This window comes from Ictidomys tridecemlineatus, chromosome 15 (genome assembly GCF_052094955.1).
Source record: "Ictidomys tridecemlineatus isolate mIctTri1 chromosome 15, mIctTri1.hap1, whole genome shotgun sequence".
Classification (NCBI taxonomy): domain Eukaryota; kingdom Metazoa; phylum Chordata; class Mammalia; order Rodentia; family Sciuridae; genus Ictidomys; species Ictidomys tridecemlineatus.
Window position 1 is genome coordinate 39,192,819 of NC_135491.1, and position 27,659 is coordinate 39,220,477.

A 27,659-nucleotide genomic window follows, 5' to 3' on the forward strand; every position below is an offset into this window, starting at 1 on the left:
AAAGCTCTAGAAATTATTTTAGGGATCTTAAGAGAAATAAAACATTAGATATGGAAGGCAAGTTGTCAAAATTACTGGTGTACTCCACATTTCTATCGGTCTCCTGTAGAAGTTGACAAATTTGTTGTAATTAAGTATTTTAGGTTTCACCCATCATGCTATCTCTGTCACACCTACTCAACTGTAGACCTATAAGTCATAAAAGAATGAGGATATCTGTGTTTTAGTGAAACTTTATTTCTTTTAAAAAAATAGTAAAAAGTCAAGATTTGGTCCACAGATCCCAGGGTATGTATACATATAGTCAGATTATTAACTAATAGCACTAGATTTCTTCCCTTTAGTGGGCTCTTTGGAAAGACAAGAGAGAAGGGCGATTTATATAGTAATTAAAATATACACAGTTCATTTGCCCATTTATTAATTAATTGGGTTACTTGATTTACTTTAAAAAATCAAATAACCCAATTAATAAAGTAAATCAAATAACCCAATTAATAAAGTAAATCAAATAACCCAATTAATAAATGGGAACATAAACTAAACAGAAACGTCTCAAAAGAAGAAATACAAATGGCCAACAAATACATGAAAAAAAATATTGAACATCTTTAGCAATCTGGGAAATGCGAATCAAAAGTACATTGATAGTCTTCAAATTCATCCATTTGCTGGCAAATTTTATAAAGTAATTCTTCTTTATGGATCTCTTGACTATCATGCTAAGTAAAATAAGCCAGTACCCAAAAGCCAAAAGTCAAAAAAAAATTTTTTTTCTGAGAAGTAGAAGATAATCCACAATAAGAGGTGGAGAGGGGAAGAACAGAAGTTCATGGGATTACACACTGGGGATTGGAGGTAAGGGATGGGGGACAGGCAAAGGAAAGATAGTGGAATGAAACTGACACAATTTTCCCATGTACATATATAAAAAAACACAGTGAATCCCACCATCATGTACATCCAAAAAAAATGGGATCCTGATTAGAATAAAATATATTCTATGGTAGTATAGTTAGATCAAAATGGGTTCTTCTATCATGCATACCTAAAAAGAACCAATTTAACAAAAGTTACACTGAGATTGCATTTCCCTCCATTCACAATGGCAGCCATCAAGAACACCAACAATAATAAATGGTGGAGAGGATTTGAAGAAAAAGGAACACTTTTACACAGTTGATGGGACTGTAAATTAGTGTAACTGCTATGGAAATCAGTATGGAGGCTCCTCAAAAGCGTAGGCATAGAATTATCACATGACCCAGCTATACCACTTCTTGGTATTTATCCTGAAGAATTACAGTTATCATACTACAGTGATACATGACAACCCATGTTTACAGCAGCACAATTCACAATAGCCAAACTATGAAACCAGCTTTTGAGTTTATCAAAGGATGAATGGATAAAGAAAATGTGGTATATATATATGCAATGAAATTTTATTCAAGCATACAGAAAAATTAAATTATGGCATTTGCAGGAAAATGAAACTAGACATCATCTTCTTCAGTAAAATAAGTCAAATACAGAAACTTAAGAGTTGTATGTTTTCTCTCATATGTAGAAGCTAGAGAAGAATATGGAAAGCAAAGGTGGCAGTGAATCTCCTAAAAATCAAAGAGATATCAATAGAGGAGAGGGACCAAGCAGTGGAGAGCCCGGAAGGATCGGGGAAATGTTATTTTGTGTGCATGTATGAATATGTAACAACAAATCCCATCAATATGTAAAAAAAAAAAGTGTTTTTTTTTTTAAAGAAAAGATACCCGGTCTGTTAAGATCAAGCATGATGTTATTTGTGATGTCAGATGCATCAGAATCTACAGCACAGATGAGCACAGGAGCCTGAGTGTCACCCTGACATAAGCACAACATCCTCTGTGCTCCAGATGTTCTGCAAAACAAAATAAAGTTCAAAGACTAAATGCACTGCTTACATTCTCTTCTTCTTAGTGCATTGCACCTTAGCAAATTAACTTACTGGGGAGGTCCTAGAGCAGAGAAAAGAGTGCAAACAAGTCTGGACATCCTTCGTTAGTCCCAACAGTGTTTCTTATAGCAATGTTAGGGAAATGATGCCCTCAGAGAGAGACAGTATATATCTATTTTTCAAATTTAGCAGACATAAATGCACTTCTGTATTATAAAAAATGTTTTGCTAAACACTGGTTTGCAGCCTCTATATGGAAAATTTATAGGAAGATAACAATTTTGAGCCAACTGCAAGTGAAGATGCTATTTAGAGCCACACATAATGAAATAAACCCCATAGTTATGAATCAGTTATTATATTTCACTGAACTCCAACTGTTTCTTTCTCACTGCTTAATTTTATTCTAGCTTTTGTTATTATGCCTAAAGAAACCATTTTAACATCTTCTCGAATGCACTTTGACAATCAAAAATTCCATCTACAAGTTTTCAGCTTTTTGCCTCTAATTGCTCCAGTGGTTGCTCTAACACCTTTAATAAATAATATTACCCGTGTTCCACTTGTTCCAGGATTCTAAGGCTCCAGCATTTTATTATTCCTCCAAATAGAAAATGGAATCTCTGACTACCCAAAGGATAGTATTGAGAGAGAGAAAAAGAAATGAGGTGAGGGAGAATACAAAATCAGAGAAGACAGAAACACTATTGTGTACCAGTATGTGTACCATATGTGTACCAGTTTTTTATTAGTGTGAGATATTTCTATTTTAATTTCATTGGAAATTGATGGCTATTTTTATTAAAATTTAATTTAATCCTTCCCTCCACGTAACCCATAAGCTCCAAAATCTTATATTATTTATCATTTCCATATATTGAAGGTATATTTACATATAAATGTAACTTAGTATATTCATATAATTTTCATATATTAAAGTTAGTTAGAAGGAATTGTGAAGGATGTGGGTTTCCCATGTGCATGTCCTTCTTATTATGGACTAAGACCAGGAAAGCACAGCCTGTGTGAATGTAACGATTTCCTACATAATTGTGGCTCAATTTGTCCAACTGAAAAAATAAATTAGAAATGAATGAATAAATGAATCCATGTGAACAATGACTGACTATGCTAATATATGGCATTGTTTATGAATTAATTTTAGCTAGTTGAATTTAGTGAGGTTTTTGAAATAATGTTGGAAAAGTTGATATTTTTGAACTTGGAGTTTTAATTATGTAAAAATACCAGTGTACTAAATTCCTTGTATAGTGTTATTTGTAATTAAAAAAAAATGATGCTTTGAAAACAATATGGAGGCTCCTCAAAAAATTGAAATTGGGATCCAGCAATACCATTATTGAGTTCTTATTCAAATGGATTGAAATCAGAGTCTCTAAGAGATGTTAGCACTCCCATGTTCATGGAAACATTGTTTACCACAGCTGGAGTACAGAATCAAACTAAATGTCCATTAACTGATGAATGGATAAGTAAAATGTGATCTGTAGATGTAGCGGAGTATTTTTCACCCTGAACAAAACAAGGAAATCCTGCAATATTCAACAATATGGCTAATATTTGGTACATTATGTGAAATGAAATCAGCCAGTAGCAAAAGGACAAATACTGCATAATTCCACCTATATGATGTACCAGAAACAGAAAATCAGAGAGAAGAATTCTATTTGTAAGGGGTGTGACAGGGGTATGGGGTATTACCAGTTAACAAGTAGAGTTTTAGTTATACAAAATGAATAAATTCTACAGATCTGCTGACAACATTGTACTTATAAGGTAATAAAACTTTATTTGGCACTTGAAAATCCTTTAGGAGGGTAAATCTCAGATTCTAAGTCTTACACATACACACACACACAGAGAGAGAGAGAGAGAGAGAGAGAGAGAGAGAGAGAGAGAGAGAGAGACTTAGGTCCTTGCCAAAAACATAAATTGCTTTAAGACTGCAGAAGAAATTAATCAATGCAAAGTCCTCAGCCCAAATTAACATTAAGTTGTATATAGTATGAAAAATTTCCACTGTAGCTTCATTGGAAATCATGACTCTAAGGAGTGTTTTCATGAAAATAGCTCGTTAACAGCCAGCCTGGTAACTGAGATGAATTATAAAAAATGCCAGAATACCAGGCAGAGAAAAACAATGCAAGGCTCTTGTGTAGAGTGGACACTTAACACTCAAGAGGGACCAGAACAAGAGAACACTGTGACCACCACAATCATATGTCAACCTCCTATTCTGGTTTCTAAATGGCTGTCATTCCTACTTTTCATTTAAGCAACTCATTTAATCTCATTTAAGGTGAATGGTCTGAAAGAAATAGGAAGTGACCACCTCAAAAACAGCCAGGTGCAATCTCAACCATGGTGACACCTAAAACACGCTTGAAATAAAGATACTAAAAGGGGGCAAAAGGGCCATCGAAGTTTGTATGAAAGCCTCAATTTATTTTTAAAACCTGGGAATGTGGCTCAAGCAGTAGCGTGCTCGCCTGGTATGCGTGGGGCACTGAGTTCAATCCTCAGCACCACATACAAATAAAATACAGATGTTGTGTCCACGGGGGGGGGGGGAAATATATATATATAATTTTTAAAACCTACTCTGTGGTAGAAAATTTTAACTGAAGTATAAATAATTTGTTGCATATATCATTGTTTTCACGTGTCTGTCCCAATGTATGGGCTCAGTAACTATCAGATGTCATTATCCTACTCCCATTCAAGATTTTATAGCCTAGTGGAGAAGACAATATGGTAGTGGTCAATGGTAATACGAAGCTTAGGCTTAAACCTTGCCCCCATACTCATCTGCTTTATCTCCATGCACAGACAAATTATCCATTTGGAGATTCAGGTTTCTTTTCCAGAAAACTGAAATCATCCTATCCATTCCCCAGTGTCTGAAGGAAATAATACTTAAAAAATAGCACAACATCTGATTCATCAAATGAAAATATCATGGTTTCCACATTGACCTCCCAGATCAGAATATGATTCACAGCCAACAGTAACAAACCTGTCCAAAGTGGCTAGACAGATGAGCAAGGAACACCCAGCCATAATTAGTAAACTCCATAGAATTTACTTATTTGTTCTTCTTCCCTGTTTTGCATGCTGGATTTGATAAGATTATTTAGAGAATGAAGTTTAATATTTCAAATAAATTATTCCTGTTAAACCATACTAAAGTATATGGACACGGCTGGAATTACAAAAATCAGAGGAACTGTTGCGTTCCGGCAGAGAACAGCATTTCATTATAAAAAATAAATTTAAGGAAAAGCAATTCTTGAATTTGGTTTGGAGTATCCCCCAAAGTTCTTGTGTTAAAGATTTGGTAATCAGCCTAAGTCACTATTGGAAAGTAGTAGGGGCATTAGAAGGTAGAAACTCATGGAAGGATGTTAGGTCATTGGGACATGTCCTTCAAGAGGATATTGAGATTCTCGTCACTTCCAGTATCTCTCTCTTTCCTTCTTGGATGTCATGATGTGCTCAGCTTCTTCAGCCATGCCCTCCTACCATAATGTACTTTGCCATAACAGGCACACAACAATGCAGCCAAGGAATCATGGACTGAAACATCTAAGACCAGGATCCCAAATGAAACTTTCCTCTTTAAAGTTGATTTTATCAGGTATTTTGTCACAGTGATGGAAATCTGACTAACACATCCAGACCCACTCTTCAGCATTCGTGCAACATTGAACAAGATAGTGTTTCTATCCTCAGTTTTCTCATCTGATAAGTGGGAATAATGACTACATATTATCTTAGAGAGGAGTTAGGAGCACAGTCCCTGACACACATTAAGCACTTATTGTAACAATATTTAGGTAAGTAGCAGGGACAAATTAGATTAAATGAGTTTAATTACCATACTAGTTAGCAGACAGCAAAACCAAAAATAGATCATTCTCCATATAGTTAGCCACTTTTCTTAGAACAATCTTGGCTAAAATAAGAAGTAGGTTTTTAATTTACATTTACAATGTAAAGTTAGTTGTTGGTGGTTTACGTTTTATTAGCTGGTAATTCTAATAGCTACAACAGATTATTTAATATCTTTATTTAATCATGAGGAAGATATTATAATCCCATACCAGTGAGGAAACGGAACCTCAGAGAATTTCAGAGATGAAAAGTCTGACAGGACAGCAATCATGGTACAGTTTGAAATTTCATTTGACTAAGTTAAAAATATGTCATCTTCAAAAAAATATAAATGCTTAATTAATATTATTGTTGAGGGTAAAGATGTGACTGTGGATTTTGCTTAATGCACTATCCATTCTTTTCCTAGAAGGACATATACAGACATCTAGATACAGATACAGATTCAGCGATAGGTGTATGAATTCTAAAATGCAGGATATTTCTAACTAGATGATGTGTACTCAGAAGAAGTCTTACAGAAGTTGACCAACTAGTGAATGGCTATACATTTTAGCAGGGCGGTGACCACAATAAATACCTCTATCTTGCTGCATGGCAAAGCAAATATTAACCTAAAAAATAGGTATGTTCTTGTCAGCCTATGAAATACAATAATCTTAAAGAGAAAATAATGGATATCTGTTACTCTACAATTCCCTGAGTATCCATGTCTTCGAGTCGTGTTTTAAAAGGATAAATAGCTATAAATCCATCTGCTAGGCTCATAAAGAACTAGGCATGGCTCTGGCTAGTCAGGAAATTTAATTTTCTACAGAAATTAACCAGTTGTGCATAGACAGGGGAAAGCTGCTCTCTGTATCCCAACTGGTAGGGAAGGAGCTTCAGCGACACAGAACAGATGCTGAAAAGCACAGCTGGTGTGGCTGCATTCTCATGTCACGGAGCTGTCCACCTCCTATCAGGGCTGTGTGGGGAGCACCTTGTGACTGTCACTTCAAAGCCTATTGTAAATGCTTTGAAATAGCAACCTCACTTCTTTGTATGGGACCGTAGATGTATAGGAGCTGGTACTTGCCTGACATCTATCAAAAACACAGATATGTCTGTGTCATCAATTTATACTTTATCTGTCCATCTCTTCCTGGTAACACAGCCTCAAATCCTACTTAGCTTGTCTGAAAATGAAATACTTCTAAGCCAGGTGGTTGTTGCTGACCAGGCTCTAGCTTCCTTTACACACAACTCTCCAGACAGTGCAACAATAAAAATAGTAGTAACAAGTAAGTACAGTGAGAATAACGGCTTGATTTCCTATGTACTGAAATTATGATCAGTAAGTCTCTGGTTTTTTGTTTTTTTTTTTTTTGTTTTTTTTTGCTCAGTAGAATGGATAGATCATTCAAGGAGCAAAAGTGTATGGAGTTTTATGAGCCAGGATTTAAACCCAGCTCTGCCAATTCACCATGGCACAAAAAATTTCTCAGACCTTACCTTTAACTGAGGAAAAACATATCTACACACAGCAGGTCCTGTATAACTGGTACCATGGACACAATTTTGGAGTATTCCTGTAATCGCCCCAATATCTGAATCCCTATTACTCCACAGGACTGATGGCTTGGTATCTTTCTGAGTCCTTATATGCTCCTCACTGCTAAGTGTAGAAACCTTGTCAAATCGAAAGGCTCAAACTATTCCCAGACTGATTCCTCAGTTGAACCAATCTTGTTTACTTCCTTTAGCATCGATCTCATGCTTGGAGATATAAAAAAAGTGACAATTTTTCCTCTGTATGTATTTCTTTCAGAGAAAATGAAGAAATATAAAAATGAGGCACATTCATTCACTTAAAATATCACTATCCCTATATATAAAAATATCACTGCCCCTCTCTACAAAAGAATTCCACCATAAAGCCATTGCATAACTTTACTAGAGATTCAGAAAAGGGATGTTCATGTAAACTTGTCTTTCTGGATAATTCTTGCCCTTTCATTTAATATTTGACCTTTCAAAGATATTTTTCCCTTAGTTAAATAAGGGGTACTGTATAAATCTACAGTGTGTTGAATTCCTCTGAACCTGACCACGGACCATTCCTAACCTCCTCAGTTTTGTCTTCTTTGAGACTGCATTCATCTGTAGAAAGCTTTATCTGATTCCTTATGGGATGTACTATTACTTATCATCCTAAATTTGGAACTATATTGTGTTAAGAGGGTATTCTGGATATGAAAACATTTCCCCTATGTTCAAATTCAAGTTATTGAGGACTATTCTGCAGAGTTTCTCTCAGCTTCTTAGACTGAGCACCCTTTTTGGCAATGAGGGTTTAATACATTTTTTAAAAAGTAAATAAATAAAACTTCTAGAAAACTCTTTTGCCGAGAATTTCCGTAAATAAATTAGTAAGAAGGGTGGTCTGTTCTAGATATCTCTGACTTAGAAATTCAAAGTTGGGTGCTGGGTGTGTGTGTTGACACCTTACATATAGATTTACTATATAATTCCTTAAAACAAAATCTTACTCCTCCACCTAGTTTATTTATATTCTCTCTCTCTCTCTCTTTTTCTCTCTCTCCTCCTTCCCCCAACAAAATTTTCAAAGAAAATATTTGAAATCCACACTCAAACACATCATTAGCCAACACTTCACCCTTAGAGACCAGCCTTCAAAGTATAGATTTTCAGCATGCTTTTCAAAGGAAGCTATTTAGCTTGAGTACCTGTACTGCCATTTGGGTGATTGGCAAAAGAGAAAAGGTATTTACAGTTCAACAGAAAAAAAGAAAATAGGATTGAGCCTCATTTCTTAAAAAAAAAAAAAAAGAAAAGAAAGAAAAGAAAAGAAAAAAGAAAAAGAAAGCCTCTCATAAACAACTATTTCTCATCCTGCTAAAAATTTCTGAGCAGAAAAAAATGTAAACAAAAGACAATTTCAAAGTGAGGGAAAAGATTGTTGTCTAAAAGACACTGAACCAGATATGCTGACCAAAGAGAAATGCCCATGAACTGAGAAAAAGCTAATTTTAAAGCCAAACATCAAACGGAAATAAGATGGGATCCTCTTAATACATTCACACAGCAGTCTTATGTCTTTACATTCTAATGTATAACTGTATCAGTTATAATGTATCACTGTAAGACAAACTAGCTTTTGCAATGCTAAAAAGCAATAAAAGAAAAAATATAAAAGGTTCACCCAAAATGTGCTGCAAAATATTTGGGATTTTGCATCATCATTGGGCTTTATAAAAGCTCAATAGGTTGATTAATCTTGAGGTTTCTGGTGTCAGACATTGTGTGATGCCCTTAGTAGGCACGTATCTCTATGTGCATATATTCACATATACACAGACACACAGACAGAGCACGTTTGGGCCAAAATTCCTTTGTCATGTGATCCTAGACTCAAAGGCAGCCACGCAGAATGTGGACCCAATCATAGCATTTTGTAATGATGAGTTTGTCCTTGCAAGTTGCCAGTACGTCATTTAAAAGAGAAATACCTTATAGGACTAGATGTGACATCAGGGTCACGAGCAGTCACTTGTCCAATCACGGAGTTCAGAGCAGCATTTTCATGAACTTCCAGGAGGTACGTTGGCGAAGAGAAGACAGGAGGCTCATCGGCATCCTCCACGACAATTTTAACCGTAGCCGTATCTTTAAAGGGTCCCCTGCTGCTGAAACGTGGGTCAATATGGACATTGGCTGCCTCCACCTTCAAAGTATAGGATTTCTTGGTCTCAAAGTCCAGAGGCTGTTAAGAAATGACAAAGATGAATGCTTCACTAATGACCGCAGCAGCAAGAACAAATGAGTATAATGCTGATGGATGAAAGTTAGGTGCATTTAAGCCCATTTGTGAGTCTTAATGGGATCACTCTCCATTCCCCTAGATTCAACCTGTAAATTTTACAGGCATTTATTGATATCTGTTTATTATACAAGCTCAGTGAATCTAATCTCCCATTGTTTTGTTTTGTTTTGCTCATTTCACTTGGAATTCACAAAATATTCACAGTCATGAATTCTGCCATCAAAATTTCACTTCAGAGTCATAATAAAATTTTACTAGTGATAGCATGACCTGCATACTAATCAGCCAGTTAATCAGGCCTCTGCTGGTAGGAGATAAGGCAGCATCGAATGCAATCTCTATCTGGGAAGAATATTTTCTCATTTCTGCAACAGTGTGTGAAATGTAAAGAACTAGAAATAATCATTGTTTAGTCCAAGGAGACATTTTAAAGCATAATTTAGCACGGATCCCAACAAAGAGTGTTTTCTTATTTTATTTCTAAAGCATTGCTACTTTACTGATTATATAATTAAAATGAGGTTTATTATTTTTTAGGGCCTTGGCAAAGGTCTTTACTGTTAAGTGCTGTGCTACCAAGCAGGTGAGCATATAAAGAAATATGTAGGCAGATTCAAAACCTAGCTGTGTTTATATTTAGAAGAAGGAAAGTGAGTGCAGTATAAATAGAACTTGGTCTGAGTATGCACTCACCAACCACTTAAAAACAACTTGCAGTTGCTTCATTGTACCATTACTGAAAATATTTCTGACATATTAACACTTCATTCCTTATCAGGGCAAGAGACTCTTGTCATTGGCCTAGGTTAATAGAGTGAGGTAAGAGAAGATAGTCCCTTTAAATACACCAGAGACCCATCTGCATCAGAACCCTTATAGCCCAATTCTTGGCAACTTATAATACTCCAGATTTCAAGAATGCAAGACTGTCAAGATTCAAGGAGATAGTTACGTCTGCATTACAATTTCTCATAAGAAACAGAACTTTAAATCTGCAATGCAGATTTTTAAAAAATAAGAAGCTGGAACACAAACTACCATCAGTGAAGTCTTTCAGAACTCTTAGGCAAGCTTAAATATATATTCTTACTTAAAATTTTTGTGTTGATTTTTATATTTGAATTCAGATCTAATGAGACTTAGCTTCCCCCCGCCAATATTTTCCAGTAAACTATGCAAACATTCACTTCCCTGTTGATTCTGAAATTAGTAGGCACAAGTATATAACCTATGAATAAATGATTCACTATCGGCATAATCACATTTGTCAATCACCCCTACTGTAACAATTTTACAATTTCAAGGTCTTTGCAAACAATGTTCAATATAATGGATTCTATTGTTAATTTCTTAATTTTATTTTTTAATTGACAAATAATAATTTTATATGTTTATGGGATACTATTTGATGTTTTCATCTATGTTTATGTTAAGGAAAAGTTCAATCAAGCTAATTAACATATCTATCACATCACTAATTGTTTCAGATTTTTGGGGGGATGAGGAGAATAATAAAAATTTGTTCTGGCAATTTTGAAGTACACAATACATTATCATTAACTGTGGCCACATGTTGTAATATAGGTCATTCAAAAAATTATTTATCCAGTCTTAGCTGAGAGGTTGGACTCTTTGTTTAGCATCTTCCACTTTTCCATTCCTCCTATTCTCACAAATCTCAGCCAATGGTAAGTCTCTAGGCCTTCTCCTCAGGATTTTCCAGAGAATTTTTGCAATCACTTATAGAGGGGGATTAATGACTGTTGTTGCCTGAAAGGAAAAAAAAAGTGGGAACCCCTGTACCTTGCTTGTTGCCTGATACACTTCAGTAATAAGTACAGATCAGAAGGCTTCCATGCAAGGAGGGTCTCACCTGTAGCTCATATAACAACAATGTACCTCAATATATTCTACTGTTAAGTGCTGTGCTACGAAGCAGGTGAGCATATAAAGAAATATGTAGGCAGATTCAAAACCTAGTTGTGTCTCACCTTTAGCTCATATAACAACAATGTACCTAAATATATTCTTCTGTCATCAGACAAATTAGATGGCCCATGAATTGAAGGCGCGTGAATTATTCTCTAAAGTAAAATACTTGTGTCAAGGTACAAAGTACATGCTTCCAAGTTTATGAATAACAGTGGACAAAAACATAAAACAGCTAATGTTTCAGTTTATAAAAAGCACCTTATGGCAACAAAGGATAGCAGTTAAGAATAACAATAAACATCACATTAGGAATTGCTAGCCAAAGACAATGTGGCTCTGGGTCATTTAGTAATTGACTCAAGTGTCATTATACTGCACTCCATTTCAAATATGAGTTTTTAAACATTTTGCAACTCTTGAGTTCTAAACCCAAGCTAGGATCCTGATCTGAAAACAGTATTGCTCAAAAGAAAGTGAAAAAAAATGCATCCATTTTTTTTCCCAAATTGATTTTTAACATTATATTTATACAAAAATGTAAACAGAAGATTTCATATTTCTATGGTTAATAACTCTTCAATGGGAAATTTTAAGAGCAGGACCTCTGGGAATAATGGATCTTTATGTAACATCAGAAAATCACATAGTGAATCATATCAATGACATGCTGATCAAGACAGAGGAAGGAATTATTGGCTCCTAAGAATCTCCCATGTACTTCTTATTTATCCATTCAAAAATAGCATGACCTACTTCATGACAAAGGTATGTAGAATGATTTCCAACAAAGTTTTGATGAGGATAAGAGTATTTTCCCTTGCAAGGCTTTGTGTACATAAAATAATAAACTATGTTTTGCACATTCCTTGTGAACTTTTTTATTATAAGAAATAAAAATGGAAAAATGAACAGAATTTTTCATATCTACCGTGAGCCATAGATTGATGGCAAAAGCAGTCTCACATTGTCAAAGTCTACATTCAGAGACACTTTTTAAGTTTTTTTCCTAATAGTAGCCCTACACCCAGAAGTAAGGCTAAACTGAGTTTTATTTCATTTCCCATAATGACTGGGCTGTTAACCCATAGTTTAGAGCAGCTAGTGGTAGCAGGGTTGGTCTTCTAATCAGAGCTCCAGAGCTGGCTAGGATATCTGAACCTGAATGTTCAGCCTGTCTTTGAGTTTTTCCTGAAAGTTCAGCTTTCAATAAAGACTTGGGGGAAATGTCAATATATCTTGGAAGATCTTTGAGAAAGCAGCAGTACAGAAATAGGAGAGTTATACAGGGAAAGACTAAAAGCTATTGAACTTGTCACCATTGTGGGGCAACTGAGACTGACTTCTACTGAGAATACTCTTAGCAGACATTAAGCAATATGCCTCAGAATACTAACTGTCCATCAACTTTTGTTCCCAATTGGTTGAGAGTTCCCTTCTGGGCATTGACTTTCTTTAATAGCTGCAGTGCCCTGTACAAAGGCGGAGTTAGCTTTCCCTAAGCTCTCGGGGCTTAGGGAAAGTCACTGAGGAATAGACAAGGAGAGAAATATCAGGTTAAGATGAGAGGTCAGCACCATCATGGTAGCTGTTTACCTGAGCTTCAGCTGAAATGTGAAGTGGGCCCAATGGATTAGAGGTGCTAAAAGGATCCTAATAGTCATCATGTTTTACAAGGAAAAGCCAAATGCCTACCAGCTCTAAGATTCTGACAGTCCAAGCTCAAGTGTCTGTGGATGGTATTTTAAAGATGAGCAAAACCTTCCTTAGCTTACCTTTCTTAGTCGTATAATGCCATCCTGGGCCTGGGCGTCGGAGGTGATTTCAAAGAGTGCTGTTCCATCTCCGTCAATGATGTCATAAGAGGACTGTGCATTTTCACCAACATCCTGGTCATTGGCCTTGACCCTTCCTATTGCCGTGCCAAGAACCACATCTTCTGGTACTGAGAAGTGATACAGACCTTAGAAAAGAGTAGAAACACTGAGTGCTGCACCAATGCTAGCTATGTACGAATCCATTCAGCAGATAGGTGTTAAGTGCTTCCTTTGTTCTGAACAAGGGAAAAGATGAGAATATCCCCATTGCCTTGTGAAACATGCAGTCTTCTAAATAAAGAGAGACAAATATTTCCCAGAGCAGTGAACTCTTTTTTTCAAGATTCTTCTGAGATTTGGGATTTGTTCAACCATGTTTATCAGGTATATATTTGGAACAACTAGATCAGAATATTAGTGAGTCTATGTGAATGTACCTTCCAGTTTGCTGTATAATCACACTGACTGCCTGTGGACATATTCATTGTTGCCCAACATAACATATTAAGCTAATTTCAGCTCAGAAAGATGCGATATGTAACATACTGAAAGTCACTTTTGAACTTACTTTTATATTTACAGACTTGTAGACCGTTTTTTGATAAAATCCAATTACTAAACTTCTGCTGTGCCCTGCAGCAAGCTGTTCAGACACAAGAAACACTCCTCCTGTTACTAATGTCCTCATTGCTCTGAAGACAAAAATGCTACCTTCAAAACTCCCTAGGCAAAATACAATTACAGTGTATTTTCATTCTCCTATGGGGACAGTAAAACATGTCTAATTAGTGGCACTTGTCCTATTTTTATTCAAATGGCTTTCATTGTGATGTTGTTGTCACTCACTTTCCTTGGTATCCTGTAAACTGGGGGTGCTCCAAACACAATCCCTGGCCATTACCACTTTAGATCACACCTGCCCTACATCTAACTGCCAGCTCCTGCATTTCTTTGCCTGAGGGATTCCTCTGGCTTTCATATTCCATTTGGTCCATTGCATGTCAGACTGGAACTTCCAGGGCACTCATTCCCCTGCAGAAGCAGCCCTCCAGGACTCACAGGAGGTAGTATATAAAATCCTAGGACATTCTATTTTCCCTTTTTCTTTTATTTCTTTCTAATAGGCCAGATTTTTCTGCATGAGATGAAGTTCCACTCACCCGCAGTGGTAGCTGGTTAGATTGTGCACCTACTTTGGCTCTTTATCCTTCTCTCTCTCACTTTCCCTCACTGGAGTTTAATGGAACCATCTATAGGTTCAGTTTCTTTTAACCAAATGGTTGTCTTGGTGAATGTTTCTGGAGAAGTAAAACTCAGACAACCAGGACGTTTTAGACTATCACACCAAGGGAGAAATAGACATTCAATGAACTATAAACCCAATAGGAAAAATTAAATCTGGAGAACATCACATAGTTCTAGTTTGAATTCCATCATGGAATCCCTTGGATAAACCAAGGCTCATTTTGCCCAACATAACAAGATTGGTTTAGTTGCTGAGTGAAGTTTCATCAAGCTCTAATACCTTTTCTGTTAATGATGAAATAAAGTATCTCTTAGAATCATGAAGTTATGGGGCTGAGGAAGAAAAAAAAAAAAACATTTTCCAAATGGTTTTACCATAGGTAGGCACTGAAAATCATCATGTGGAACATGAATCTCCCAATTTGGTCATAATTGGTATAATGATTCTATTGCTTTCAAACTTTATATTCCAGGTAAGCTTGCAGATGATCCCTTTAGGTATGCTTATTAAGTAAATAAGCCAGCCAGGGGCCTCACCTTGCTGCCAGACCTACACCAGGGAGCCTTGTGAAACCAAGCAAATGGAGCATTCCTTTATCCATTGATATTCTGCTCATTCTCATCATCTCTATCAGTGTGATCATAGTTAATAGTTATTGCTGCTAAGAAAGGGACTGCTTTTGAAACTCATCTGCCACTGCTGAATTGAGATAATCATTTTCTGAGAAAGAAGAATTGCACATTATAGCATTAACTGTAATGGTAACTGAATAAGGAATAAAAGACTGGGGAAAGGCAAGGAGAAATGGTGCTCTCCACTTCAATAATTTTGTTTAAAAGGGTTGCATTATTGTCTAATTTATGAATGGCAAGATGTAAAAGTTCTAACATTCTTAATGAAAATGCATCTCTATTCTCTCTGCCTTGGAATTCCTTCAGGTAAATTCTCAAAGGTGTGTTAAATATGTCATTTTCAAGCTCCATCCCTCTGTCCCGTCTCTTCTCTCTTTTCTTTTCAAAGAACAATTGTCCTGTGATGTTTCCTATCCTAGTAAAAAGCACCAGTGGATATCTCCAATATCACAAATATGATAACCATTTTTTTAATCTGAAAAAGGCGATCAATCCTTAGACTATTCCCATTATTAACTCTGAAGTATTAACCACACCTATACTTTACTCTATCACTTCCACTGCTATGACCCTTGCTTGCCAGGGCTATTCAATTTACATGAATGTTTGTAAATATCCCTTTCACTGGGGGCAGTGTGGAGAAAGACACTAGAAGAAGGCCAGATTTTTATTTTTTTCCTGATTTTCCTAGAGATAAACTATAACTCTACCTCCATTTTAAATCTTCTAATGGATTTTCAGTGATCTTAGAATAAAGTTTGTGGTACTTAACATGGCCTATAAATCCAAGTTCAGCTAATTCCTGCCTATGCTAATTGTCTAGCCCCTGTTGCCACATTCTCCAGCTGGTACTTCTATGCTCCACCTGCTGTGAAATCTTTTCTGTCCCATACAAGATCATACACTCACCTTACCCTCAGATGTTCAATGCAACATTATTCACAGTCGCCAAGACATAGAAACAAATTAAGTGTCCATTGGTGGAAGACTGGTTTAAAAAGCTGTGGTGCTTATATACGATAGAATAGTATTCAACTTTAAAAAATGATATCTTGCCATTTATGACAACATGGTTGAGCCTAGAGAACATTAAGTCCAATAGGCCAGGCAGAAAAGGAAGTATACTGTCCAATCTCAATGTGGAATCTTAAAAAAAAAAAAAATCTTTTAACTACAATGTCCCTTATCTCTCCCCTGATTTCTTATGTTCTTAGCTGGTTTCATCTTATTCCAACTAAACCTATCCATTCTTCATATTTCAATTTGGGAGTCCTTGTGTCAGAAAGGCTTTGCTGACTCATTCCTCTATGTCACATTACTTGGATAAATGCTCAAAAAAAAAAAGTGTTTCAGCAGAGTACAAGATACTTAGAAAATAATGATTGTCTCCCCAATTCACTGAGGTGACTGCCTACGGTGTTATTGGAGTTGTACAGGCAAAGCACAGCCTTAACTCAAAGAGTGGAGAGAGTCATGGGCATTGTCCCTCCCAGATGCCACACATGCAAGTGTGGCAGCAAGTTTACAGTGTGTTGGCCTCCCCCCAGTACAGACACTGGGCATTTGGTTTCTTTTATTCAGTACCAGAAATAATAATTGATCAATATCTTAGTGGTATTCTCATCCTTATCTCAATCTCATTCTACTTCTCAGTTACATACTGCATACTTGATATTTGGAAATTTTCCCCATGTTTTTGAATTCTGTGAAATGGGGATAAAGATGGTTCATGGGATAGCTGTTAAGTGCGAAGGGGTTATTTTTTTTTTTCATACTCTCTAAATTAAGTACTCAGTATTTGCTATGAGTTTTTGGAATGTCACTGAAAATTATAATATAAATTCAAGTGAAAATACCATACTTATATTCTCATCTAGTGCAGGAAATCCACTTACTCTGTGCAAATTTTGGAGGATTGTCATTAACATCAGTAAGGGTTACTGTGAGCGTCGTGGTCCCGGACAGGCCACCAGAGTGTCCACCCATATCTTTGGCTTGAATAACAACCAGGTACTCCTCCTTGGCTTCTCTGTCCATGTTGGGAAGAGCAGTTTTTATAATAGCTGGGGGAGAAGAGTGGGAGAATGACTTTCAGGCAGAGTTCATTCAGCAATGTATGCAACAAACACAAACACACTTGTGCTTATATCATGCACCCACTCAGATATTTTCCATTTCTGTTGACATTTAACTGGTCTCTATCTGTGAAAGCAACACTGAGAAAGATTGCAGTTAGAAATGTCTCTAGATAACTTGAGAAAGCCCATACAAAGAACTTGTGAAAATATACATTAGAAAGGAAACTGCCTAACAAATGAAATTATAAATCATAATGGAGCCTCTTTCCACCCAAGAAAACCCTGGAAGTGAAAGAATCCTATAATTTATCATAGACCCCCCAATTCCCCTACAAGATGAGTGAATAGACAAATAGCTTAAAGGTTCTACCATCAAAGATAAATTATTCTGAAGCTACAAATACATTAGAAAGATGAAAGAAATAAAAGCATTACTAGAATCAACTCAGATGCATAAAACACCAATCAGAACTAATCTACTCAAGTTTCTAAATGTTAAGGTACTGTTGAATTACATTTATGTTTTAATGGCTTAATTGTCTCTTCTACTATAAAGTTAAAATATTGCAAAACGTAGGAAGTTGTAGGAAACAGAAACGCAAGTAAAACAAAATCACCAAGATATGATAAAATTGTCCATGTCAGGCTTCCTGTGGGTCTGTTTCACTAGTTATTTAATATTCAGGTTAAAGATTTTAAATTTGCTTATATAATCCTGAAGTTATTTTGAATACCTTTATTTAGCTCTCTCCCAACCACTACACCTTTTTTCATTGAAAATATTGCTGACATTCTGTTATGCATAATCACAAAGCCATTAAGTACATACACAACACAAATGTGCATATGTGCATAGAAACATTTAACCTCAAATGTGAGCATGATCAGATATCTTCCTGAAGCTGTTTATTCCTAACGATGGATGTTTTTGAGAAACTTGCTTGCCAGTATATAGTAGTGCACATCAGTATTTCTTAACAGCTGCACAATTTTTCATTATATGAATATGCTACAACTGACTTAAGCATTTCCCCATTCCCACATTGATGGACATTTTATTTTTCCCATTTTGGAAACCTATAAGATATATTATCATGCTACTATAGTTTTCTATTTTCTACATTCTAACTTAACTTTGGGTCATAAGGTGCCAATCCCTGTTATTAAGTGTCCATGATAAAAAATATTATGACTAGCCCAGAATATTTCTATCAAATAAATGTATATTACATCTCTGGCTCAAGTGAAAGAAAGCTATCAAAATTAAAGATAATCCCTTCCACTTACACTAGTCCTAGGACACCATAAATGTTCAATTCAAATTGAAGATAAGGCACTTTCTTGGCAAATTCTGAAGTTGCAATTACTATCTGTGTGTGTGTGTGTGTGTGTGTGTGTGTGTGTGTGTGTGTGCCTGCCCCACGTGCTTTGGACATGTATGCTATAATTAAATTATTAGTTTGTAAGAGATTTTCATGGAGCTCAAGTCCCTGAATCATCTGAGCAGCAAGCAAGGTGCAAGAATGGTCAGGGAAATCTAATCCCTCCAATTCCTGAGCAGGCTCTAGGAAGAGCTGTGAGTTCTTATTGCTTTATTAGACCTTGGTGCCAATTTCCTATGGGGATTCACCTTTCAGACAGCACTCAGTTTGATACCCCTGTTTATTTGGAAACATTTAAAGTTATATAATAATATCTTTTAATGTAATTATTTGTTTCAGGATTTGATCATATCATAATACAATTAAGAGAGGGTACCTTTTTGGTTAAAAACAAAACAAAAATAGTGAAAGTAGAAATATAGCCAACATTTCAGACTTAAGGGACGGTAAGGCTTTTTTGAATGGAAAATAAACAAGAAAAAAAACCACAATGACAACAAAAACTCATGATTAATATGCTGAGACGCCAAGGTAACTATTCTGCTGTGGGTATGTATTTTCTTAACCCAGGATATATTGATTATTGACCCAATTTTAGTTTTACTCCTTAACATACTTTTCATGAATGATGATAAAGTTTACATCGTACTCTATCCTAAGGTCATCACAAATTGAAGCCATACTTTGGACATTGGAACTGGACATGGAACTTCTAAAAATTATAGGAAAATCATATAATTGTCCAAGGAAGGTAGCAATATTTTTCAATAAAATTAAGAGGTTCAGGTGCATCCATAAGGCCTTTCAGGTTATTTGAGTAGAAAAATGCCTGCAACCTCTCAGAGTCAGAGAAGATTAAGATATATTTTTCTCATCATTTGTGTATATAGATATAGATATATAAATAGATAGACAGATAGATACAAAGGCTAAAAACACATGTTCATTGGTGATGTTTTTCAGAAACCTGGGGTTGAAATAGTTTTATGGCTCAGTTCAAAAGAGCACACCTCAGTTAGTGTTAATGAGTTCTATCAGAATGGGAGTGAGGTATTTCAGTGGAGGGTTCGGCTTATCAAATAGGAGAAGAAATGCTTCCTGAGTCTCTGCCAGGTATAGAATTCCTTGTGCTCTCCATCCTTGAGATGCACAGTTGCATGCCACCCAAGTTTCATCTGTGTTAACAAATTTGAATCCCTTATCAAGGTTCCTATATAATTGAAGTTAAGCAAACATGTTTTCTTATTCTCACACTTAGTAGCTTTGTGACCATGAAAAAGATTTAGGAGACCCATCGGGACTCTCTACTGCAGCCTGTCTAATGATGATAATAGCCAGATTTTCATGGTAGGCATTCTAAAATTCTGTAAGTGAATTCCATCAAAGTTCTTGACAGATAGCATGGTATTTCAAACATGGTATTTCCTTCCCCCTTTTCCTGTTCCTATCAGAATTATTAATATTTATCTAGACGATGTTTGCTGTATACTCCAGTTTTTCTTCCATATCCCCCATCTTTCCTCTCTACTTACTCATCATGAAAGGGTAAGCTTAAAAAATTGCTTCAAGGAAATCTCCTACTTTCTAAATCTCTTTGGGGTTACAACAGTCCTAGAATATCCTAGGAGATTAAGACTGAAGGAGGGAAAAGTTCCAGACCCTTCTAAAACATTTTTCCCATGCTTGGCCACTCTCGATGTTATTTGACTATATTGTTATAGGTTTCTCATTTTCTTGCTCCTTACTTCCTAAGAGTGATGATGTTGCCTCTGTTGTAGGCTTTGGGATGCCTCTTTGACAGTCTTTACTAGCCAGGTCATGCCTTTGTCATCAGTCTTTTGTTAAATTCTCTTTAATCAAGCCATTTCAGGAAGGGCCTCAAAAGACATGTTTAGGACACTGGTGCTTTATCCAAATATCAAGCATGTTGACAACATGGCAGCCTTCAGTACAAAATCCTTTGTTGTCACAATGTCTTGTGGTGCAGAGGCTAGCTCTTGAGGAGCAGGGCTGGTATGTGTTTCCTTACTGGTACAATGGGAATAATGCTTACTAAGTTAAATGAGTTGTTCATGATGACCCAGCTAGGATGCTGTACATCTAGGATTCTTCATAGCTCTTCCTTGCTACAACATTGGCGTAGGTTTCCTGATAGCAAAGGTAAGCAGGGAGTTTCTGTGGGCATTCTTTAGCACATGCAGCATACTTAATTGGCCTCAGTTCAGACTGTGTAATGAACAGCATGAGCCCACTGTCTCTGGCCTCAACCCTACAACAGTAACTCATTACAAAATCTAAGACAGAATTTCTGGAACTTTTCTTTGTTTTTCAGCTACCTTGACTATGAAGGCAGGATAAGAAAAAACACAAGCACACTTGATCTTGTGTGTGTGTGTGTGTGTGTGTGTGTGTGTGTGTGTGTTGTCTTAACTACACACATTCATTGATATTTTTAGTCCTATTCAAAAGGCAGATCATTTCACCTTCTAGATATTACAAAACATTGATAACCTCATAAAACAGAAGATTAAATTTGCATTAAAACTCTATTTCTTCTCCTCTGCTTTGGTTCCCACGTTAGTAGCTTTAAGCTGTTTATGGACAAGAGGGAGAACTTCCCTGTTGTTAAAATCATTGTTGATATTTAAACTGCCTAAGACAGAGCAGAAAATATGGTAATTAGGACAGACTCTGTTTCCTCTTGGATTTGAGAAGTCCAAAATTTTGACCTATGAATACTAAACAGTGACTTGAATCTTCAATTAAAGGGCATTTCTTATCCATTTCTGACTTTGATTTTAAGCAGGCAGATAGGAGATTCCTATTGCTTCTTTGCCAGATAAACAATTTAAAAACACCTTTTGAACATTCTAGTTTTAATAAATTTCCATTGCCAAAGACCTGGAAAACATTTCTCTTTTTCATAGTGGTAGACTAGCAGCAGCAGAGTTCGTGGCCCTCTGCACGCTGACAGTCACACACTTTCAATGCCAGGCAACAAGTTCATGAGCTCACATGTGGTATGTCCATTACATGAACGTGACAATAAAGTAGGGCTTTCAGCTTTTTAACCAGCTTATGATGACTGTTCCTCCTCCCCTGGGACAATCAGGGAAATTCCCTCATATCAAATATGTACATATTTGATAAATAACCTAAATAACATGATAAATAACATGGCGGCTCTCAGTACAAAATACTTTGATGTCACAATGTCACGATAACCTCATATCATAATATACAAAATCAACTTAGATCTTCTTTTAAGCCATGGAAATTCAAGTACAACTTTGAGTTGATACAATTAATTTCACCTTATTATACCTTCCTTTCTTAATTTTTATAAATTTCCAATTCAGCATTGGTTCTAGGGTTGAGATTTAGACTTTCTCATAACTATTCGGCATTGGGGCTAAGTCACAGAACATCCCCGGGACACGCTTTTTTCTTGAAAATGAAGGACCCAAACATTTTGCATTTTTGAAAAGGGTATTAGGAAGGATCCAAGTTAGCCTTGCTAGATTCTTTGCAGTATTAACTGCATAGAAAATTTGAAAGAGGGAACAAAATATCTATACTTCAGAGAATTTCCCTGGGATGCCATCTGGAAAAATCTAATCTAATCTAACAATTAATGAGAATTCTTCATTTTCACATAAATATAATTCAACAAAGATTTGATCCTGGCTCTGGGGAGTACAGGTAGAAGGGTAAGGACTTGGAGGTAGGAGTATTACAAAGTAAAAGATCTTGCTCTGAAGCCTTCATTTACTACCTTGCTGTGAATAGATCAGTGTGCTCCGATTCTCCAGGATTTAAAAGACAGAAGTTTATCTTCCCTTTATTCAGACCATCGGAGAATTCCTTGGTGCAAAAGTTTAAGAATATAAACCCTAGACTGGCCTAAGTTCTTCCTGATGCTGAACAGCTCTTCCTTGTTCTCATTATCCAGGGAACACTTTTGATTAGAATACAGTTTCAGTCATCTCGAAAATTTAAAACTTTTATGTTTTCCTCCCCCTTCCCATTGTCTTTGGTGCTATCATTTGAGAAGCATTTTGTATCCGTCACGAAGACTTCTTTTTATAATTTCTGTGATATCACCAGATTGAGAGGCTTCACGAGAAAGGCAAGGAGATGCTGATTAACTCTTTTGTCATTTTGAAGGCTGATTACTGTAATTCACTCATCGCGGGTCTCCCAGATTGTGCTGTTCAAAATTGCAGTTGATATAAAATGCTGTGCTAGACTCCTCTTTTGAATAAGTCTTGTTGAGCACATTATCCCAGTTATGAAACCACTAGCTTTGTTATCCCCAGAAACCCTTGCTAATTCAGTGTGCAATTGTTATCTTACTATCCGTGATAAAAGGGTCTTTCACTTATGAGGTTAAGTGATTAGGAATTCACAAAAGATGAGTTCTTTGGGAGTTCCTATACTGCACCCATACTTTCTACTGGCTCTGTGATGTGTTCCACATGCTACCAGTTAGGAAGTGTAAAAGACACTCAACCAGAGATTCATCAGCTCGTGCCCACCATCCCACTAAACAGCTTCACAGAAATGGCAACCTGCACAGGTGTGTCACGCAGGAAGAAAGTGCATGTTTAGACAAACACATCAGAAAACGAATCAACCTCCACATTGCTAAAAACTGCATCCACATTTCTTTGTGACTACTAGCTTATAAATTAGACAGGTAGACTAGGGAGATAAATGATAGATAGATAGATAGATAGATAGATAGATAGATAGATAGATAGGTAGATAGATGATAGAAAGGTAGATAATTACATAAAGATAAAATGCCCTATTTTTGGAGAAACTATGTCTTATTTAGATGTCCCTGTGTGTTGCCTTGTTTTGCCTCTGTGGATGCAACCAACTCTGTATCAAAAATATTTTAAGAAATAATTGAGTCTCTAATGAACATGTAGATATTTTTTCTTGTCAATGTTCCCTAAACAATACAGTATGAGAAATATTTGCATACCATTTGCATTATGTTGGGATTTATAAATAATCTAGAGTTGATTTAATGTATATGAGAACATGTGCATAGGTTATATGCAAAGGCCATGCCATTCTATAGAAGGGACTTGAGCATGTGTAGATTTGGGGATCTGTGAGGAGTTTGAGAATCAATCTCCTATGGGATACTGAGAAATACTTTACACACCTGGTGTCTATGTAAATTATAACATTATTAGGAATTCAATTGAAAAAATGAATCGGGAGCCAAAAGCTCATTTATATATTTTGACTCAATATTTTTAAAACGAAGAACTTACTCTAAGAGAATCATGTATTTTTCTTTCTCCTGGGTCTTCAAATTTTAGATTTAATTATTACTACCTTTTTCTGTGCTAGAGATTGAACCCAGGACTTTGGATAAGGTAGGTAAGCATTCTATCATGGAGTCACATTTCCAGCCCTTTTTATTTATTTATTTTTTTATTTTGACAAGGTCTTGCTCATTTGCTGAGGCTGGCCTTGAACTTGCAATCCTCCTGCCTCACCATTCCGAGTCGCAGGGATCCTAGGCCTGTGCCACCATGTCCAGCTGAATTTTTAGATTCCAATGTTTATTTTTCATCTATTATTATTTTTTAAGTTATTATGTTAAAATATAATTTAAATATTAATAAAGAAGTATGATATTAGTGGTGAAGTCTAGAGAGATCAAAGGTATGCTGTATTAAGCTAAGCATTAAAAACTATGTTATAAAGATTCTTTAGCTACCTACCTAAAAATGTTCACATTATAATAGTTTTTGAATTATCTTTAGAGATAATCTATGTCATGTTGATTCTGTTGTGTGCATGTAAATTTTGAAAGGAAATTATCACAAATGTAGCTTGATATATTTTTCAGGAGGCACTAGAGTTCCCCTGCCTCCACATTTCCTAGTGCTGTCTTAGGGGAAGCACAAATCTGTATGTGTTAGAGAAGAGATTCTTGAATTAGAGGAGAAGTTACTTTAGTATGAGTATTATCAATCACGTGATCATGGGCATGTCACCAAACTCCATAGGCTCACCAATCTCACATATAAAATTTTATAAATTGCCAAAAAGAGTCTAAGGTAGGTGTTATAAAATGATAAAAGGCAAAATGTTTTACTTTATACATTATGTACATACTATGCATACATATAAATATATGTAAATATATATATATATATATATATATATATATATATATATATATACTTTAATTTGTGCTTGTAATTATATGCATAAGCATACACATAGGTGTGAATTCACACATAGTTTTGTTCTTTCATTTCTTAATTGGTGCATTATAGTTTATGTTAAAGTGGGATTCATTGTGATGTGTTCATACTTGCACATGACAAAGTTTGGTTAACTTCATTCCATTTCTCATCTCTCCTCCCTCCCTCTATTTCCCTTACCTCTACTACATTGTTCTCCCTTCTTTTTCTATGGGATTCCTTCAACCACCTTTTAAAATGTCTTTCTGAGTTTCTGAATATAAGAGAGAATATTTAATATTTGATGGGTTCTATGGTTGATTTGTTTTACTCAGCATGATATTTTCTAGTTTTGTCAATTTAACTAGAAAATGACATAATTTCATTCTTTTTGACCTGACAAGGATTTTCTCCAATTCTTAGGCTCTCATCATGTTTGTAATTATTTCCTTTGCTGTGCAGAAGCTTTTTAATTTGATGACATCCCACTTATTGATTCTTGGTTTTATTTTTTGAGCTTTAGGTGTCTCATTAAGGAAGTCAGTTCCTGAGCCAATATGTTAAAGTGTTGACCCTGTGGTTTCTTCTACAGTTGCAGTGTTTCTGACCTAATTCCTAGGTCTTTGATCCTCTCTGAGTTGATTTGTGCCAGGTGAGAGATAGGGATCTAGTTTAATTTTTATACATAGGGATGTCCAGTTTTCGAAACACCAATTATTAAAAATGCTACCTTTTCTCCAATGTATGTTTCTGGTAGCTTTGGCAAAGATCGGGTGATTGTCTCTGTGTGGATTCATCTCTATTTCTTCTATTCTACTACATTGATTTTTATGTCTGTTTTGATGCTATTACCATACTGTTTTTATTACTATTGCTCAGTCATATCATTTGAGATTGAGTATTGTGATACAAGTAGCATCATTCTCATTGCTCAGCATTGCTTTGACTATTATGGGTCATTTATTCTTCCATATAAATGTTAAAAAATTTTTTTCTAGCTCTATGAAGAATGTCATTGATATTTTTATGGGGATCCCAATGAATATGTTTATTGTTTTTGGTAATATGGCCACTTTGACACTATTAATAGTGTTTACTTAGGATTATGCATAGATACACATGTGCATAAGTACACATATGTGCAACTTCACATGCTTTTGTACTTAAGTTTTGTAAATATACACACATACATACATATAAAAAGTAAAATTTAGGTATTTTTTCTAAGTGTATGCTCTTTTAAAAATTGAAATCATTAATATATTATAAGAGATGAATATCCCTTGCCAACTCCAAAAAGGTAATACCTCTAGTGTTTATCAGGAAACAAACAGGTATGTCTTTTGCATTGAAATATCTATATGATTTATTCCAAACACCTTTTACTGCCTCTCTCTGCACAGCACATGGCTTCAGTTCTCCAAGCACTGTCCTTTCTTTCAACTTTCCACATTCTTTGGTGCCTCTTCAATTTTATGTGGTAATGCAGCCTACATCACTCTTTCTGTGTACCTATATATTTTCCTCCTAAAACTTCATTTTTCCTATCTGACCAGCTCTGATACTCAGCTAGGAAGTCTTGCCACAGAGAGCGAGTTACCCTCTTCATTTTGATCTACACATCTTTTCTAAAAACCTCCTTAAAGCATTTTATTTTATGTTTCTTCTCCTTTTCACCAACTCTCTTACTATTTCAACCACAGCTGATAGTAAATTGTTGTTTACAGAAATAACATCTTATTCACCCTTGTATGCTCAGACTCTAACAAAATCTCTGACACACACTACATGTTTTATCTGGGTTTTTCTTTTCTTTTCTTTTCTTTTTTTTTTTTTTTTTTTTTTTTTTTAATCACTGCAACCAAAAGACCTGACAAGAACAATGTAGACAAGAAAAAGTTTATTTGGCTCATGGTCAGTCCGTGGTCAGCCTGCTCCATTGCTCTGGGCCCAGAGTGAGGCAGAACAACATGGCAGAAGTGTGGGAGAGGAATGGAGCTCAAAATATGGCAACAGGAAACAGAGAAAGCTGTGCTCAGAGGGACAAAGTATGAGCCTCAAAGGCACGCCTTCAGTGACTGACTGCCTCTAGGCACATCCTACCTGTCTACAGTTGCCACCCAGTTATTCCATTTTACTGGACCAGCTCAAAGATTAGGTTAATTTTCTAATGATTTAATCATTTCACCTCTGAGCATTTTTACATTGTCTCACACATGAGTTTTATGGGGATACCTCATCTAAATCATCACAGCAATTATCCTACAGTCTGTAGGAAGAATGAAAATATTGCAAACAGAAGAGAGAAAGTAGGAGGGAATAAAAAAAGAAAGAAGACAAAGCAGGTAAAAAAAATGGTGTTTGAAGCCTTTTGAGCTGCATTGAGGACTCAATTTTTAAGTATGAAAGAACTTGATTAATATTAATATATATATATATATATATATATATATATATATATATTTGTCTCTGAGAGCCAGAGATACTTAGATAGTAGTACAAGGTCAAAGAGTCACACAATGGAAGAGGGGATATCATGATTTGACCCCAAGTCTACTGGCCTCAAGGATGTAGGGTTGTTCCATTCCATAACAACCTGAGAGTGACATCCTAAGGTTATAAGTTGGCTAGAGAAAACTCAGTGCAACACTCCAGTGAATGCCAGGGAGGAGAGTGTGTTTTG

At 35.8% G+C, this 27,659-nt stretch overlaps 1 protein-coding gene across 5 annotated transcripts in view; it reads right to left on the reverse strand.

The window, feature by feature from the left end:
• Cdh8 (cadherin 8) overlaps nucleotides 1-27,659 on the reverse strand; it is a 350,701-nt gene that overhangs the window by 144,209 nt on the left and 178,833 nt on the right. For all 5 annotated transcript variants that reach the window (XM_013365564.4, XM_040279039.2, XM_005318256.5 and 2 more), the window contains exons 5-7: nucleotides 17,197-17,364; nucleotides 13,382-13,569; nucleotides 9,364-9,617 (exon numbers count right to left, since the gene is read on the reverse strand). In XM_013365564.4, coding sequence (XP_013221018.1) covers nucleotides 9,364-9,617; nucleotides 13,382-13,569; nucleotides 17,197-17,364 — 610 coding nt within the window. The remainder of the gene's footprint in view (nucleotides 1-9,363; nucleotides 9,618-13,381; nucleotides 13,570-17,196; nucleotides 17,365-27,659) is intronic.